The 18053-nt window shown below is 33.4% G+C and overlaps 2 protein-coding genes across 2 annotated transcripts; both read right to left on the bottom strand.

The window, feature by feature from the left end:
* Positions 1 to 1580: 1580 nt before the first annotated feature.
* LOC112034946 (pirin-like protein) lies at positions 1581 to 4319 on the bottom strand. The gene is given in 8 exon segments (XM_024067768.2): positions 1581 to 2560; positions 3064 to 3122; positions 3125 to 3166; positions 3272 to 3334; positions 3422 to 3450; positions 3570 to 3608; positions 3712 to 3761; positions 3953 to 4319. Coding segments are annotated over 8 exon segments (1014 nt in total). The 5' UTR covers positions 4201 to 4319; the 3' UTR covers positions 1581 to 2076.
* A 71-nt stretch (positions 4320 to 4390) lies between these two features.
* LOC136067702 (pirin-like protein) lies at positions 4391 to 5652 on the bottom strand. Its single transcript, XM_065773911.1, has 7 exons — positions 5486 to 5652; positions 5273 to 5452; positions 5032 to 5081; positions 4890 to 4928; positions 4742 to 4770; positions 4592 to 4654; positions 4391 to 4486 (listed from the first exon to the last, which is right to left on the bottom strand). Exons 1-7 carry the CDS (start codon positions 5518 to 5520, stop codon positions 4391 to 4393), a joined length of 492 nt encoding a protein of 163 aa, XP_065629983.1. The 5' UTR covers positions 5521 to 5652.
* Positions 5653 to 18053: the final 12401 nt, after the last annotated feature.

Here is an 18053-nt window from a genome sequence, read left to right on the forward strand (position 1 = left end):
AAACACAAACCCCTTCACAAATTTTCACCAAAAAAAAGGTGTTCAAAGAATAAAATATCTTCTAGGGAGGTATTTGATGTTGTCTGCTAAGATGGAATTCTTGTTGTCTTTAGAGAAGAAAACATCTTCTGCATAGACTTCATCATTATCTTCATAAATGACAAAAATATAGTATTTAGAGATGAAAATATCTTCTCTGGTGGTGTTCAATGATCATCGTCTTAAAAGAAGAAACAGATATTGCTTTCATTTTCTTTAGAGGCATTCATGAGCTTTTCTTCGACTTGATCTCAGTGATCATTTTGTGGGGTCGAGTTGGCATTTGTTGACTTGAAACCAAATCAAAGGTTGAGTTTCAAGTTGTTGCTCCTTTATTTGGACACACACACATATACACACTATAAAAAGTAAAGTATTGGCTAATGGCTATTGAGCCTTAATAATCATATGCAAGATTTTTTATTTTTATTTTTATTTTTATTTTTAAAATTGAGTTTAGCTATATTTTAGTTAAAAAGAGTGAAATATTAACATGGTGTTAGTGCTAAGCATTCACATCCGGTAGGCTAAAAAAATTATCATTTAGCACACCAAAAAAACTATTTTATTTATTTTAGCATACCACTTAACAATACATCCTACACCCCATACTCCATTCTTTACCATTTCATTTAAATATTCTTTTCCTTTATTTTTTCTTTATTTTTTATCATTTCTTTATGCATGAAATAGAGAAAGAATTGAATAAAAAATTGGGGTTTAATATTTAGTTTTGTAGCTACAGTAAGTTGCTAAAATTTAAGTATAGCTCATTGAGTGTGTATTGTTTTTTGGTATTTGGAGGTGTAAAAATAGCATTTTGGATATTTTAGCACACCCAATGTGAATGCTTGGTGTGAAATCTAAAAGCCCCTTCAAGTGTAATGTATGACTTGTTTGAATTGGGAGGAGAAGGGAAAGTAGAATAAAATTGACTAGAAATTTGAACTGATCAGGACATTCAAAATGGTCTTGCATTGGTTTCTAGGCTGCATTCCGGGCCCCAAAGGTTGCTTAAGCCTCATGTGTGTGGTGTGTGTTGCTTGTCCTCTCATAAAAAATGATTGAGGATAAGAGTTAAGACTTAAGAGTCGTATTGCCCAATGTATTACAACCACAAATATTGTTATATTCTTTAAAATCAAAGCACTCCTGTCAAAATGTGATTTTATTAAGCAATACAATGAGATAGTTGAATTACATCACTCCCGTCAAAATCAAAGCACTCCTGTCAAAATCAAAAATTGTAGATACGCAAATGAAAAAACTATGGATCACACCTTTTACTCACTTGCCGTCCACTTCTTCTTTTTTTTTTTTTTTTTTCCCCTTGGTCTGTCGGTTCTAGAAGAACTCAAAATCAATAGTGTTTTAGTGTTGGGATTGTCATAGGACCACAAAATGACACTAATAACAAGTAGTGAGAAATGGTACTGCATTTGTTACTTGGCCACAAACCAACCAACCAGTCACTTCCAATGATGTGACTACGTGAATGTATGTATCAATGAGACTCATCAAGCTAAAGATTTTCACTCTAATGAACCAAATCAAATTTTGCATAATTATTCAACCTCTATGCTAATAAGTGGTTTTCTCAATTACACTCTAGGTGGAGGGTCACCTGTAGGTGTTGACATGATTGAGAAGCCAACTCACAAGAAAGCTAACCCTACCACCATTTTCACCACCAACAACTATTAGAAAAGATATCATCCAAACAAACCCACAAGAAAGATGTAATATCAAATTCTAATCATCAACTGCCACCAATGTTTAAATAATTTTTTTTTTTTTTGAGAAAAAAAAACAACAAAAAAATTTGTTGTTGAAAAAGAGATTAACCAAGATAAGCTGACCCATCATACTTTTGTCATAACCACATTTGCTCCAGCTACATTTTATATGTTCTAGAAGCTCTAGCTACAATGAGTGTAAAATCTTTCTTTTTCCTGCTTGATTGTATGCAGATGAAGAAAGTGACAATGACGGTGACATTTTATTTATTTATTTTTCTCTTGGACTGTACTTCAAAGATTATTGAGATCTCCAGTACTTGGCCATTTCAAACCCATTTTTGCTGTAGTGGTAGTCCTCAATAGTTCTATCAATTTCAGCTTGTGTGTTCATCACAAAAGGCCCATACTGCACTACCGGTTCATTAAGTGGCTGCCCTGCAATCAACACAAATCTCAATGCCTTTGAAGACCTATTCCACACACTTAGACCATCTCCAGGACCAAAAACCAGGACATAGTGAGCTGCTACTGGAGATGAGTTTGGGATGCCAAATACCCCTTCACCTTCAAGTATATATACAAAGGAATTCCATGATTCTGGGATACTCTGATGCATTTGAGCTCTTGGTTTTAAAGTGAAATCTAGGAACATTGCTGGAGTTCGGGTGTAAACCGGAGATTGGACTCCCATAGATTCTCCTGCTATAATTCGGACCTCAACTCCGTCTTTCTCTGCCCTTTCTATGTCCACCCTTAGAAGTTCCTGATACCTTGGTTCAATCCTGAAAAGTAAAATTTTCAATTTGGTTTAGGGAACTTAGAACTATAATTGAGTGACACATTTGGTATTCAATAGTTAATGTATAGTGAGAATTGGGAGGGGTAAAAGGCAGAATATGCAAGGAGGAGCATACTCGTTATATGCACAACCTGGGATAGTAGCCAACCATGAAAATTTCCTAATAACTAAATTGTCTTAGACAGAGATCAGGTAGCATGAAGTGGTGAAAGATACCACACATGGGTTACTTGGCATGCCAATTTCATGTAGTTTCTATGGTAGCTTCATATCCAAGAATCCACAAATTGGACGTTTGTCTTCTTATATTTAAAGTGATTCGCTATCTACTTGAATGATACTATTGTTTTGTACCATTATGGAAGAAGATTCGGACAAACTATTCATTTTCTTGAGAAATTTAGAATTTTCAGAACATGTAACGAGTGATTCATAACTTATTAATTTGGAAATCATGTCATTCCTAATGGGAAGAAGAGTTCTAACATTTTGTCTTTGGAGGATAAATTGATCCAAAGCTGTAATCCTTTGAAGTTTCTCCTCCGGCAGGCATTTCAGAGTGGATAATTCCTCTGCCTGCTGTCATCCACTGCACAAAAAATTATATGAAACAAAGAGGAATAAGTTTCATATATTAAAGCTCCGAAATAAATTTTCTAATTTCTATTGATCAACAGCAACTGATATATCTTACCTGCACATCACCGGGTCCAATTGTACCCTTATGGCCCGCAAAATCTTGATGAGTAATGCCTCCCTAAAATTCAAAAAACCCAAATTCAGTTTCTTTAAAATTAAACCTGCTAATAATCAAGTAATTGAGTAGCTTTGAGACAAAGTATACCTCTAACATGTATGTGACAGTCTCAAAACCTGTAAAAAAGAATTCACATCAGAACATACTATAAGCACATAAGCTCCAGACTATAAAACCAGAAACAATCAAAATTCATGAATGCACATAATTTCAAAAACAACAATGAGTGCAGAACCTCTGTGTGGATGATCTGGAAATCCAGCGGGAGGAGTCACTGCAAGATTAAACAGCCCAAAATTTTAAAAAACCAAATCCATATCAATCAAAGAAAATTGAAATTTGAAAAAGATCAGAGTGGAAATTTTCAATTTTCATACCTGAAAAATCGTCCAACATAAGAAAAGGATCCAAATTCTTCAAGTCAGTCCTGAAAATCAGACGTCCAAAACAGAGGACCAAAAAATAATCAATACCCAGATGATAAAAACTCAAGAACAAACTAACCATGATTCAAAATTGACAATCTTTTCAAAAAACAATGAACACCCAGAAACCAAAAGTTCAGGAAAACAAGAGCCCATAACCAAAATTTGATAAAAAAACACAAATTTTATAAACCTTCCAATGCCTCTTCTAACAACAGCACCATCACCCTCTTGTTGAAGTTTGGCTTGAACCTTCTTGACCACCAATCTGGGATTGTCAAAAGGAGGGGCTTGATCTGATTCAGACATGATATTTCTGCTAGAGGCAGAGACTCTGAAACTATTAATTCTGATTGTTGGTGTTTTTGTATTTAAGAATGGGCAAAGTTTTTTTTTTTTGAGAAAAAAGAATGGGCAAAGTTTGTGTATGATAGCTCTCATAAAAAACGTCTTTTTATTACTACGTTGTATTTTGTGTGTGTTTCTATCCAAAAGCTTGAACTTTGTGTATGTATTTATATCTAACCGAATATGGAGAATTTTGGAAGAGGAAAAGTGGAGGATTCTAAGGCTGAGTTTGGGTTGGTTGGGTTGGGTTCTGACATAGAAAGTTGGAGGCGTGATGAAAACATTAAATTGGGACCCACTTNCCAAAGCTGTAATCCTTTGAAGTTTCTCCTCCGGCAGGCATTTCAGAGTGGATAATTCCTCTGCCTGCTGTCATCCACTGCACAAAAAATTATATGAAACAAAGAGGAATAAGTTTCATATATTAAAGCTCCGAAATAAATTTTCTAATTTCTATTGATCAACAGCAACTGATATATCTTACCTGCACATCACCGGGTCCAATTGTACCCTTATGGCCCGCAAAATCTTGATGAGTAATGCCTCCCTAAAATTCAAAAAACCCAAATTCAGTTTCTTTAAAATTAAACCTGCTAATAATCAAGTAATTGAGTAGCTTTGAGACAAAGTATACCTCTAACATGTATGTGACAGTCTCAAAACCTGTAAAAAAGAATTCACATCAGAACATACTATAAGCACATAAGCTCCAGACTATAAAACCAGAAACAATCAAAATTCATGAATGCACATAATTTCAAAAACAACAATGAGTGCAGAACCTCTGTGTGGATGATCTGGAAATCCAGCGGGAGGAGTCACTGCAAGATTAAACAGCCCAAAATTTTAAAAAACCAAATCCATATCAATCAAAGAAAATTGAAATTTGAAAAAGATCAGAGTGGAAATTTTCAATTTTCATACCTGAAAAATCGTCCAACATAAGAAAAGGATCCAAATTCTTCAAGTCAGTCCTGAAAATCAGACGTCCAAAACAGAGGACCAAAAAATAATCAATACCCAGATGATAAAAACTCAAGAACAAACTAACCATGATTCAAAATTGACAATCTTTTCAAAAAACAATGAACACCCAGAAACCAAAAGTTCAGGAAAACAAGAGCCCATAACCAAAATTTGATAAAAAAACACAAATTTTATAAACCTTCCAATGCCTCTTCTAACAACAGCACCATCACCCTCTTGTTGAAGTTTGGCTTGAACCTTCTTGACCACCAATCTGGGATTGTCAAAAGGAGGGGCTTGATCTGATTCAGACATGATATTTCTGCTAGAGGCAGAGACTCTGAAACTATTAATTCTGATTGTTGGTGTTTTTGTATTTAAGAATGGGCAAAGTTTTTTTTTTTTGAGAAAAAAGAATGGGCAAAGTTTGTGTATGATAGCTCTCATAAAAAACGTCTTTTTATTACTACGTTGTATTTTGTGTGTGTTTCTATCCAAAAGCTTGAACTTTGTGTATGTATTTATATCTAACCGAATATGGAGAATTTTGGAAGAGGAAAAGTGGAGGATTCTAAGGCTGAGTTTGGGTTGGTTGGGTTGGGTTCTGACATAGAAAGTTGGAGGCGTGATGAAAACATTAAATTGGGACCCACTTTCCATCCTAAGACCAATGATAATGATGATGTCAAGCCCATGTCATAATGATGGAGGACTTGCCCTTGTTCTAAAGAAAAGTCCCTTTGGTCAATCTACCTGTGGGATTTGAACATCCTCTCCTCCAGTATGAACACTTTAACTTTGTTTCCCTCTTAAAAATAAAATAAATAAAAAAAAAAATAAAAAAAATAAAAGAATAAGTTTATTTGATTTCGTCCTTCTTTTATATCAAATTATTGAAATAATAAAGCATGGTAGTCTAAACTAAGGAAAATTACATTTTACAATTTTAAAATATATCTCATATTATATTTTGCATCTTAAACTTTTCGAATACACTTTTTGCACTATAAACTATGACAATTGTCACACTTTGCACTATGACGTTAAATTTGCAGTTAACTTAGATAGAAAAAAATATGACACCACGTTAAAAGACTTAATTGCCTATTTTCTCAATGCATTAAAAACAAAAGATAAATTACACTTTATCACCATAAATTATACTTCTTATTATACTTTGCACCTAAACTTTGAATTTCATCCAAGTTAATAGGAAACTTAACGACATGGTGCAAAGTGTAACAGTGGTCATAATTTAGAGTGCAAAACGTGCATTCGAAAAATTTAGATGCAAAGTGTAACATGAGATATAATTTAGGGTGGTTAAGTGTAATTTTTCCAAGTTTAGTTCAATATGTTGTTTGGATTGAAAATTTTATGTGAATATAATTTATCAAGTTTTTCTGAGTTTGGTAGCATCAGGAAAAAAAATTGAAGAAAAATTATCTCTTAAATTTCCTTATTTAACTTAGTATGAGATAAAGTTGTTTTTCAAAAAAAAAATTAGCAGATAATATCTTTATTCATCCAAGCAAAAATAAGGTAAGTCGAGGGATATTTAAAATAAAAAAAAAAACTTATTTTAAAGTTTCTACCAAATATAAAAAAAAAAAATGAGATAGTTTTCTAGAAAATATTTTTTGAAAAATAATTCATTTTTCAAAAAATTTTAATGTCGAAACAAATAGAGCTTATAAAATAAATTTAAGGGTAAATTGCAAATTACACTCTTAAAGTTTAGGAGTATTTGGATTTTACACTCTGAAATTTCAAATTTTGAATTTTACCTTCTAAAATTTGGGGGTGTTTGTATTTTACACCATAACGTTTTAGAACTTGAATTTTACCCCCTAAAGTTTGGGGAATATTTGGATTTTACACCCCAAATTCTGAAACTTCATGGTGTAAAATTCAAACATTTCTAAATTGTAGAGAGCAAAATCCAAAAACTCCTAAAATTTAGGGGTAAAATTCAAATTCTGAAAGTCAGGATGTAAAATTCAAACACCTCAAAACTTTAGAGTGTAATTTGCAATTTAACTTAAATCTAAAGTTACAATTTTTTTTTTTTCACAACTGATGTGATGACAAGTTGGAACTAGTAGACAATAAAGTGTTGTTTGTCATGCATGCGTCTAGATAAGAATCAATGACAATTTGACAACTCAATAATAGTAAAATTTGTTGTGAATTTTTTTTCTTTTATAAATATTGTAAAAAATGTTGTGTATGTATCATTGCTCTAACATATATGCCTTTTGTATCTCTTAATATTGATTTAAATTTTAATAAGTCTCTACACAACATTTTTCATCATCTATTTTAAAAGTACTGAGGTGACAAATTTTTAATGGAAAATGATAATGTGATGTTAAATATTGGATTCATGTAAAAATTAATAACAACTTACGTCTCAATAGGTTGCGGAAAGAATTATAAAAAAATATTTCGTCTATAACATTACTTTTTAAGATAAGTCCATATAATTTTTTAATTGAAATACTGAAAGGAACGCAAAGTATCATACAAATTTTATAATTTAATCCCCAATGTCAATGAAAGAACCTTTTTGGATGTCATGCTAATGCTGTTGTGAGCTCTAATTATTACCTCAGCCCCACATCACCTCATTTTAATGATGTAATTTTTTTTTTTTCAGAAGGGTCTTAGAATATTTCTTATTTAGAAGATTGCTATTATATTGATCTTTTAGTAAATTCGTTATCTGCTTAATAATTGCTTATTGGGTACTGCCATTCCTTATAATTGTTTGTGGACCTAAACCCTAATACTAAAAAAAAAAAAAAAAAGAAGCTATAATTTCATATCATTGTATGTTCATTAGTAAATGATCAACTAGCACATATATTTAAAAGGTTAAACTCTTTAATTTTTTTTTTTCCAAAAAAAAAAAAAAATCTAGTAAACATTGGCTCCTAACTTTCTCATAAATAAAGGCTCATCATGAATCAAACTTTAATGCTGTCCTTTTTCTTATTTAGAAAACTTTTAACAATGACGTAATGCTAACAACTATCCAACGAACCAACAGAAACCATCAATTCAATATAATCTAAATTTAATTTGGATTAGAGAATTCCATTATATATATATATATATGTGTGTGTATATATATATATTAAGAGAGTTTCAACCTATAAAGTTTGCTCCTGATGATAACTCTTTATTATTAGACTAAGACACTAATAAGTTTTTAGTGTAGGCAGAGAGTAAATTTTAAATGTCTTACACAACTATTAACGACTTTACCAGTTAAGATAATTAAAACCTACTATTATTATTTATATATTTATATGTATATCAATTATTAATAATTGTTTATATAGATTGTCACGGTGAATCTATATAAACACCAATAGTTGTTTATATTAATCCAAGCTAGGTATGAAAGCAAATTAAAAAAATTAGGAGAAATTTGAAATTTCCACATATGTGAAAGTAAAAAGTCGTAGAATCATAAATAATCATCATGGGTGATGAGTCATGCCAAAGTGGTTTGTTTTGTTGTGGCTTGTATTGTATCATGTGAACCTTAACACACAGAGTTGAGGGGGTCGATTTTTTTTGGATTTTTTTTTTTTGGTTGGAACCCAAATTCCAAAAAGACAAGAGAGAGAGGGAAGAGATGATCAACATCATCATACTTTTAAGACCTAATCTAAATGACATATTTCATACCTAAGCATTGCGTTTGCTTTATTCAACAATAACGGACATTGACTTCCCTCTTAATACTATTAATTAATCTGTGGGTCCACCACCCTTTTTTTTTTTTTTTTACTTATTTTTATTTATTTTAATTTTTATGTAGAGATACAGCTACCTTAATTTATTGTCGGCTGATCTGATCTAGTCCTCAATTGGCATGTGGTCTCATTTTTTTATTTTTGATAATCTGGCATGTGGTGTCATGTGTACACATTGAGACATTTCATCTATTAATTAAGTATATATAAAAATAAGTAACATAAGAAAATATATCAATGAAAAAAAATAAAAACGATTTTAAAAACTAACGTAGGATAGAATATACGACTTAATTTTTATTTTTTTAATTATTAATTATTAAAATTTTCCGTATTATTTGTAAATTTCTAGAACAAGAGTACAAGACTTTAGTTTTTTATTTTTATTTTTATTTTATATATATAGCTATTAGATCATTCACATTAGTGATGTTAAAAAATTTAGCTTTTACAAACTAAAAAATTTACTTATCTATTTTAACACATCGCTTTACAATACATCTATGTAGACGTCACCTTTTGTACACCTTACAACTCAGGCTCCCGTTCCCCAATAATGGCAATACTTTAAAACCTATGGTTGGTTTAGGACATAATCAAATGAAAATTGACTTGAGAAAAGTGCTTGTGAAAAATATAACTTATTTTTGGAAAAGAAAGGCAGCAAAGAAACCCTAAGTGTGCGCATGTGCGTACACATGCTTATTGCATGTACACGCATGCATGGGCATTTATATGCAGCTACGGTTCTAGAAACTATGTAAGGAAAGTTTTTCTGCATTAAAACTTTTTTTTTTTTTTTGGTTGGAACCCAAATTCCAAAAAGACAAGAGAGAGAGGGAAGAGATGATCAACATCATCATACTTTTAAGACCTAATCTAAATGACATATTTCATACCTAAGCATTGCGTTTGCTTTATTCAACAATAACGGACATTGACTTCCCTCTTAATACTATTAATTAATCTGTGGGTCCACCACCCTTTTTTTTTTTTTTTTACTTATTTTTATTTATTTTAATTTTTATGTAGAGATACAGCTACCTTAATTTATTGTCGGCTGATCTGATCTAGTCCTCAATTGGCATGTGGTCTCATTTTTTTATTTTTGATAATCTGGCATGTGGTGTCATGTGTACACATTGAGACATTTCATCTATTAATTAAGTATATATAAAAATAAGTAACATAAGAAAATATATCAATGAAAAAAAATAAAAACGATTTTAAAAACTAACGTAGGATAGAATATACGACTTAATTTTTATTTTTTTAATTATTAATTATTAAAATTTTCCGTATTATTTGTAAATTTCTAGAACAAGAGTACAAGACTTTAGTTTTTTATTTTTATTTTTATTTTATATATATAGCTATTAGATCATTCACATTAGTGATGTTAAAAAATTTAGCTTTTACAAACTAAAAAATTTACTTATCTATTTTAACACATCGCTTTACAATACATCTATGTAGACGTCACCTTTTGTACACCTTACAACTCAGGCTCCCGTTCCCCAATAATGGCAATACTTTAAAACCTATGGTTGGTTTAGGACATAATCAAATGAAAATTGACTTGAGAAAAGTGCTTGTGAAAAATATAACTTATTTTTGGAAAAGAAAGGCAGCAAAGAAACCCTAAGTGTGCGCATGTGCGTACACATGCTTATTGCATGTACACGCATGCATGGGCATTTATATGCAGCTACGGTTCTAGAAACTATGTAAGGAAAGTTTTTCTGCATTAAAACTTAGTTTGGAACGAATCTCACATTGCTTGGGAGCCGCCCCAAACCCCTATTTTTTTTGACTATATAAAGCCATAAAAAACACTTTTTCCAAGGGGGAAGAAAATAGTGGTAAAACCCATAAGATTCACTAGAAAATAGTGAATCAAAGATGAAGTTTTTTCTCAAAACATCCTCAAGTCAAATTTTGTTTGATTGAGACATTTTTTGGTCTTGATCTTCGAGTTCTAAGTTTACTAATCCATTTTTAATTTGGTTGTGAATAGATTGACTGAAGAGAATGGTCAAAATCAAGTTCAAAAGAGTTCTGATATTGAGGTAAAGTTTCTAACTTTGTCTCTTCACCTTTCTTTACTTTTGTTTGTTTGTTTTTGTTTGTATATATGTTTTAATACCTTAATATGTTTGTATAGTTTAGGTTTATATAGTGTTTTTGTCTGAAGCATGCTAGGTTGTTAGATTTATTGCTTTCTGTCTGTTTCTTTTCTGCGTTTTCTAGGTTAGGGTTTTGGGTGCGTATGTGTGCACATGCTTCTTGCATGTGTACTTATATAGTTGGGATGCTCACGCATACTTTTGCCCAGAAACCCTAATTCATCCCTGTTTGTTTTTTTCTTTGTTTTATTTACAAGTTTAGCCTCTGTTTTAACCTAGTTTATGTATCTTTAAGTCTTTGCCTCTCTATTTTGTTTTAGTTTGTTTGTTTTTATCTCTTTGATGTTTATTAACGTTTTTAGATTGTTTGAATACCATGAATATGCATTGATGCATAGGTGCTGTGATGTAGTGAGGTAAGCCATGCATAATCACATGAACATGCATTTATTTTGTTTGATGAGTATGATGTGGTTGATGAACATGAATATGTTTGGTAGAATCCCATGATTTTGAGGTTTAGATATCGTGACATGCTTGTTTGAATCTGTCCTTGATGATGTATGCTTAATACCATGATCGATGAATGTTAGGCTTGGGATGATTATGCCATGATTGTTTGCTTTTAGATGCATGTTAGAGTGTGTATAAGTTAGAATAACATGTAAAATATGTCTTTAATGAGATTAAGATTTGGAACACAATGAGTAGAAGCCGACTCGTGGGTTGGGGTGGGGTTAGGTGTCTAACACCTTCCATCCCCATACGTAAACTCCAGACACGTGCTCTGGTAAAGACCAGTCCTTCCATGAAGGGTGCTATATTTATAGTTCCTAAACTTAAATTAGGTAGCGACTCCATTTACACCCTCCGCCATGGTTCAACCTAGGCCAAGGCGTACTTACCCAAAAGAGAGGATGACCTGTTGCAAGCGCTTGTGCCCACAACCCAACATCAAAGATTTTATTTTTTTTATCACTTCATTTAAATATTCTTTCGTTCTGAACTCAATTGGTTTGTTGGTTGCTTCGAGGGAACCAAAACCTCCTAATAGATAAATGGACTACTTCGAAAGAATCCAGACCTTCAAAGTGAATACTCACTCAATAATAATATTTTTCAGCGTACTTGAGGTTATTTTTTAGTGCAATTTCATGATTGTTGTAGAGGCTTAGCGGGTCACAGTGAACTACCTATAGCTATAAGGAATATAATTGAGGGGATTCGTCCTAAGCTTTAAGACTTCCAATAGTTTCAGATTACACATATCAAGAGGCAAGGCAATCATTCAGCATGACTCAAGGAGATCGAATTTTCTGGAATTCCCTTTTGATTAGAGTCTCAAAGTGGTGGCTTGATTGATAATGTTTCTCCCTTTGGACCAAGGAATGTATAATAGAGTTCATCATTTGATTCTTTATGAGACAAAATCAAGAAACCACCCCCCCCCCCCCCCCCCCAAAAAAAAACATTTCTATTAAATATGAAATTTATGATTACTTGTCTCAATAATAAAGAAGAGAGATTTTACATGACATTTTCTCCTAGTTACAAAGGAAAAATATTTCATTACTTAGATTCATAGTTACAAACTAAGAAATTTATAATTACATTAAAAACAAAACACTAATCTAAAACCCTTGATCTTAACTTGAGGCTATAGACGTCTCATTTTGTGTCTCTTATGACTCGAGCCCCCATTCCCTAATGACGACATCACTTAGAGGCCCAAGATTGATTTATGGCCCAATCTTGTGAATCTTTAGCTTGAAGGGTGTTTTGGTGAAGAAAAACTAGCAAGAAAACCCTAAGTATGCATTCGCATGTTTCATCCATGTGCACGCATATTGAAAGCATGCGTATGCGTACCCCATGTATATGCATGCATATAGGGTTTTAGAATTCTATAAGGAAAGTATTTTGGATAGAAAATCATGTAGAGTGAATCCCACATTGGCTGAGAGCTACCATACACCCCTCTATGATAACTATAAAATGCCCTAAAGGATCTTTACCAAAATAGTCCGAATTCACTAGAGAATAGTGAATCAAAGAGGGAGTTTTTATTCTAAAACATCCAAAAGTTAAAGTTTTCTTGGTTGTGAGGATCCTTGTTCAATGAGGATTAGAAGTTGTAGGTGGCCATGTGTGTTATATATAAAGACATGGTTTATTAGGTTTTAGGTGGGTGCGTGTATTTTAGAAGACAAAGAAAGAGTGTGCCACATAAGAAGAAAAAGGTGAGTTGCATAAAGAGAATTGAGAGAGCAGCCACGAGGGAGCCACTTAGAGAAAGAAGACAGCCAAAAGAGGGAGATGTGCATAGAGAAAAAAAAAATAGAAAGGAAAGAGCAAAGAATTGCTGCCTTTAAGAGAGATAATTAGTGTGTGAGAGAGCAAAGAAAAACAAGAAAGATTTTTCTTTAGCTATGAGACATACACAAGAATTATTATGATTGATTTGATAATAGTGAAATTATTTGGAGTTTGTCCCATGGTTTTTCCTTTCAAAGAGAAAGGGTTTTCCACATAAATTTTGTGTTCCTGTGTGTGATTGTTATTTTGGATTGCTAATATTGTTGATAATATTATTTAGGACCCAACAGGAAGTCCTATTTTTTTTTTTTTTTTTGAGGGTGAAATTTTGATTTTTTTTAATAGAAAATGAATTGGAGTACAACAAAGCTCGGAGCCTTCAAGTTTTAAGTTTTACTAAGAAATTGGAGTACAACAAAGCTCGGAGCCTTCAAGTTTTAAGTTTTACTAACTTGCTTGGTTTTGTTCTTGATTAAATTGATTGAGAGGAATGGTCAAATCAAAACTTTAAGGAGTTCTAGTGTTTGAGGTAAAAGTATAACTTTGTCTTTCTTATTTTTGTTTGTTTGCTTGTTTTTCTTTGTGTTTTATTGCTTTGATATATTTGTTGTTAGTTTAGTCTGTTTATCTTTCATATTATAAGCATGATAGGTAGTTAGAGTTCCTGCTTTGATCGTTTGTTCTTTGCTTTTTTTGGGTTCGTGTTTCTAGGTGTGTATGCGTGCGAATGCTTCATGTATGCGTACACATACTTGCAGTTTGCATACACATACCTTATGTATGCATACACATATTTATGCCCAAAAACCCAGATTTAGGTTTTTCATGTTTTGCATATCTTGTTCAATTTTTATCACATGTTTAGCCTCTTTAAGCCTAGTTTTCACATGTTTAGGTCTANCGATGTTTTGTCTACGTCACTGGTACTACTGTCCAGTGGGTTCTGATCCTCGGATCACTTCTGCTGAGCTTTCTGGGTTGCACTATCTGTTCTTTCGGATAGCTTGTCATTCGATCTGGCCTATTTCCCATGTTCACACCATTCCTCTTGAGAGGTGTGTTTTTCTATACGCTCTTGTTACTGATGCTCCTATTAGTTTCCCCATCTTTTTCTTCGTTCTTTGAACGAAGTTTATAGGAGTTCATCTACTGCTCATGCTCTAGTTCATCCTATTTTCATTCATAGGATTCTTCTCTTTCTTGGTCTTGATGACTTTCCTGCCTCTGAGCCCGTCCATGTGATAGGACCTTTAGGTGCGTCTTTTCTTAGACAGAGGGCCGCTCATCTTCGAGCTGGTTCTAAACACCCTAGATCTGAGCCCTCTAGTAGTGCACCTCCTCCTTCTTCTTCTGCAGGTATGGCTGGTGAGGATATTCCTATTCCTGTTGGTGATGATGATGCTGCTGCTGATGTTCCTCCACCTCCTTCGGCTGACTTTGATGTTCGTCGTACTTTGGAGACTGTCATGACTGTTCAGCAGGCTCATGGTCAGATTTTGGTGGACTTGCTAGATGAGATGCGTGCTCTCCGAGCTGATCTTGCGCGTCTTCATTCACCCTCACCACCTCCTTTTGATGGCGACTTGTGATTGCCCTTTGGCATTCCGTCACAAAAAGGGGGAGTGGAGTTTTGACTTGTAGTAGAGTTTTGTTGTTAGGGGAGATTTTTTTCTGTTTTAGAGGAGCTTGTGGAGTTTTAGATTGTATCTATGTGCTTCACTTTGTATATCATTTTTTGGGATATTCATGTTAGGGGAGTAACATTGATTGATATACATGATATTTTTTATTGATTCTTGTTGCTTTATGATTCACTGCGTATTGATTTATATTTATGACTTGTTCATTTTTATATGTCTTTATTTTGTGTTGTGTGGATCTTACAAGAATGTTATACCTGTTGTTTTACTCTTTACTGTCACACATGCGTTTATGCGTTTGTTGAGTATTTCAGGATTATACAGGTTCATTCAACTAAGCTGCTGTCTACACTTGCAACTATGGATAGTAGTTAGGCTGAATTGAAGTTTATGAGCATTATCTTTGTAAAGGGTTTTTATTTGTAAAACTTTGAGCTGTTAATTAGGGTTTTGTCACGGATTGCCAAAGGGGGAGTTTGTTAGGTTCTAAGGTCTTAGGATTTTATGTATTTAGAACTCTAATTTGTAATGTTGGCAAACCATGATCAAAACATTGTATGGTGTCTTCTTTAGCTTGCTCAAAGTTGGTTTAATATTGTAAAGTTGGAATCGAGTGGCTGCAGAAGTACTTGGGACTCTCGGCCTGGCTCGATCGATCGAAGAATAGACTCCATCGATCGAAAATCGCACAGGTTGAATTTTCTGCAGAATTTCCAACTCAGCCCTACTTCATTAAACGTTTAGGGTTTATGTTTTTACCCTAGGTATATAATAAAACCCTAGCCACGTTTTTGGAGGTGCCATATTGTATTGTTGCTCATACATTGCTGTTTTGTGTGAATCTCGTGTGAGATCTTTGAGGAGCTTTCCTTTACACAAAACTTAGGGTTTTCATGGTGGAGATTATTTCAACATCTTGAAGATCATTATTGTTGCAACCATTGAAGATTAAAAGAAAAGCAAGCGGGGAGCTTGTAGCTGATTGAAGAATTCAAGAAAGAAGTAGTCCGTGGATTCGGAGCCTGCGCGTGGTCGTGTCAGGAAGTTCTACTGGTGGGTAGCATTAGGAAGTCGAGCGGGGAGCTTGTAGTCCTTTTGTACGAACTTCAATTCTTTCATAGTGAATTCAGGTTAGCCTTGAGGATCGGTGGGTCAAATCCTCCCCAGGTTTTTACCGAGTGGTTTCCTGGGTGATCATATCTTGTGTTATTTATTTTCCGCTGCATTATTATTCTTGATATGATTGTTTGATTGTTTTAACCTAGTATTGCTTAATTTGACTAAGTAACAACTTGGCTAATTAATCTAGGCTACGCAATCTGTGTGTTTTAAGGGGTCTAAAACCGATCATCCCCTATTTTGGATCTGCTAATTTCAAACCAAATCAACTTTTATTTAGGGTTTTATTATTCAGTACTTTTTTTTTTTTATATATATTTTCTATTTTTAGTCATGTCTTATAAGTAGCATGCACTCATTGTAATAGGGGGATTATTGAATAAAAATCAGAAAAAGGTGAGACTTTGCTCTTCTTTTGGTTCTTCAAGAACTGTGAACTTATTAGGGATTCTTCCTTGTGGCGTTCAAACTTTATACCTTTGATTCTTGATTTAATCATAATCATTAGGTCAAGGTGTTACACTTATACTTTTGGTTCGTGTTTCGATTATAAACGTTGGGTCAGGGTTTCTATCAAAAATCTAAATTTTAGTTTTCTTGGGCAAGTATTCCAATATTTTTGTTGGGTCTCAAAACGTGTCGATTGAGGTTCGCATCAAATGTTCTGCTTCAAGAATCGGGCCACCGAAGCCTGGGTGATGCTATTGTAAGAAGTGGCTTCCACCTACTTGGTGAAGTAATTGATAGCCACTAGGATATACTTATGCCCATTTAAGGCTTTCGAAATGCGACTAGGAAAGCATGCTAGATCTTTTCTTTTTTCTTTTTTCTCTTTTTTTTTTTTTTTGGTATTTTTGCATATATGTTTCTTTTCTTTATTATTTATGCCAAGTTGGAAACTATGTCTGTTCACATGTTTAAGTAGCATAGGCGAACTTGGATATGTTGGATGTTATGAAAACACATGAAGCACTATGAAAACTAGGAGAAAGGCTAGGTAGATATGAGAAACTATGCATGATAAAGATGGAAAATTTTAGGAGATTGAAAATGTGAGAACAATGCAATTTTGAGTAAGGGTAGTTTTGGAAAACATAGGATAGACGGTCCTTGCTGAATCTGAATCTCGAAGAAGGCATAGGATTAAAAATTTGCTGCCAAATCTGAATCTCGATGAGACTAAACGGTATAGGATTAAACGGTTGTTGTCAAATCTGAATCCCGATGAGATAAAACGATCGTTGCCAAATCTAAATCTTGAAGAAGGTATAGGATTAAATGGTCACTATTGAATCTAAATCCCAATGAGATTAAACGGTCGTTGCCGAATCTAAATCTCAAAGAAGGTATAGGATTAAACAGTCACTGCCGAATCTGAATCCCGATGAGACTAAATGGTCCCTCCCAAATCGGAATCTCAAAGAAGACGTAAGATTAAATGGTCACTGCCAAATCTAAATCTCAAAGAAGACATAGGATTAAACAATCGCTACCAAATGTAAATCCCAATAAGATTAAACGGTCGCTGCTGAATCTAAATCCTGATGAGATTAAACGGTCGTTGCCGAATCTAAATCCTGATGAGACTAAACAGTCGCTACCGAATCTGAATCTCAAAGAAGACGTAGGATTAAATGGTCACTACTAAATCTGAATCCCAATGAGACTAAACGGTCACCGCCGAATCTGAATCTCAAAGAAGACATAGGATTAAAAGGTCGCTGCCAAATCTAAATCCCGATGAGATGAAACGATTGTTGCCGAATCTGAATCTTGAAGAAGACATAGGATAAAATGGTCATTGCCAAATCTAAGTCTTGATAAGACTAAACAGTCGCTGCTGACTTTGAATCTCAAAGAAGATGTAGGATTAAATGGCCACTGTCGAATCTGAATCCTGATGAGATTAAATGGCGGTTGCTGAATTTGAATGTAGAAGAAGACATAGGATTAAACGGTTATTATTGAATCTAAATCCCGATAAGACTACATGGTCACTGCCGAACCTAAAT

This window comes from Quercus suber, unplaced genomic scaffold, assembly GCF_002906115.3.
Source record: "Quercus suber isolate HL8 unplaced genomic scaffold, Cork oak 2.0 scaffold_82, whole genome shotgun sequence".
Classification (NCBI taxonomy): domain Eukaryota; kingdom Viridiplantae; phylum Streptophyta; class Magnoliopsida; order Fagales; family Fagaceae; genus Quercus; species Quercus suber.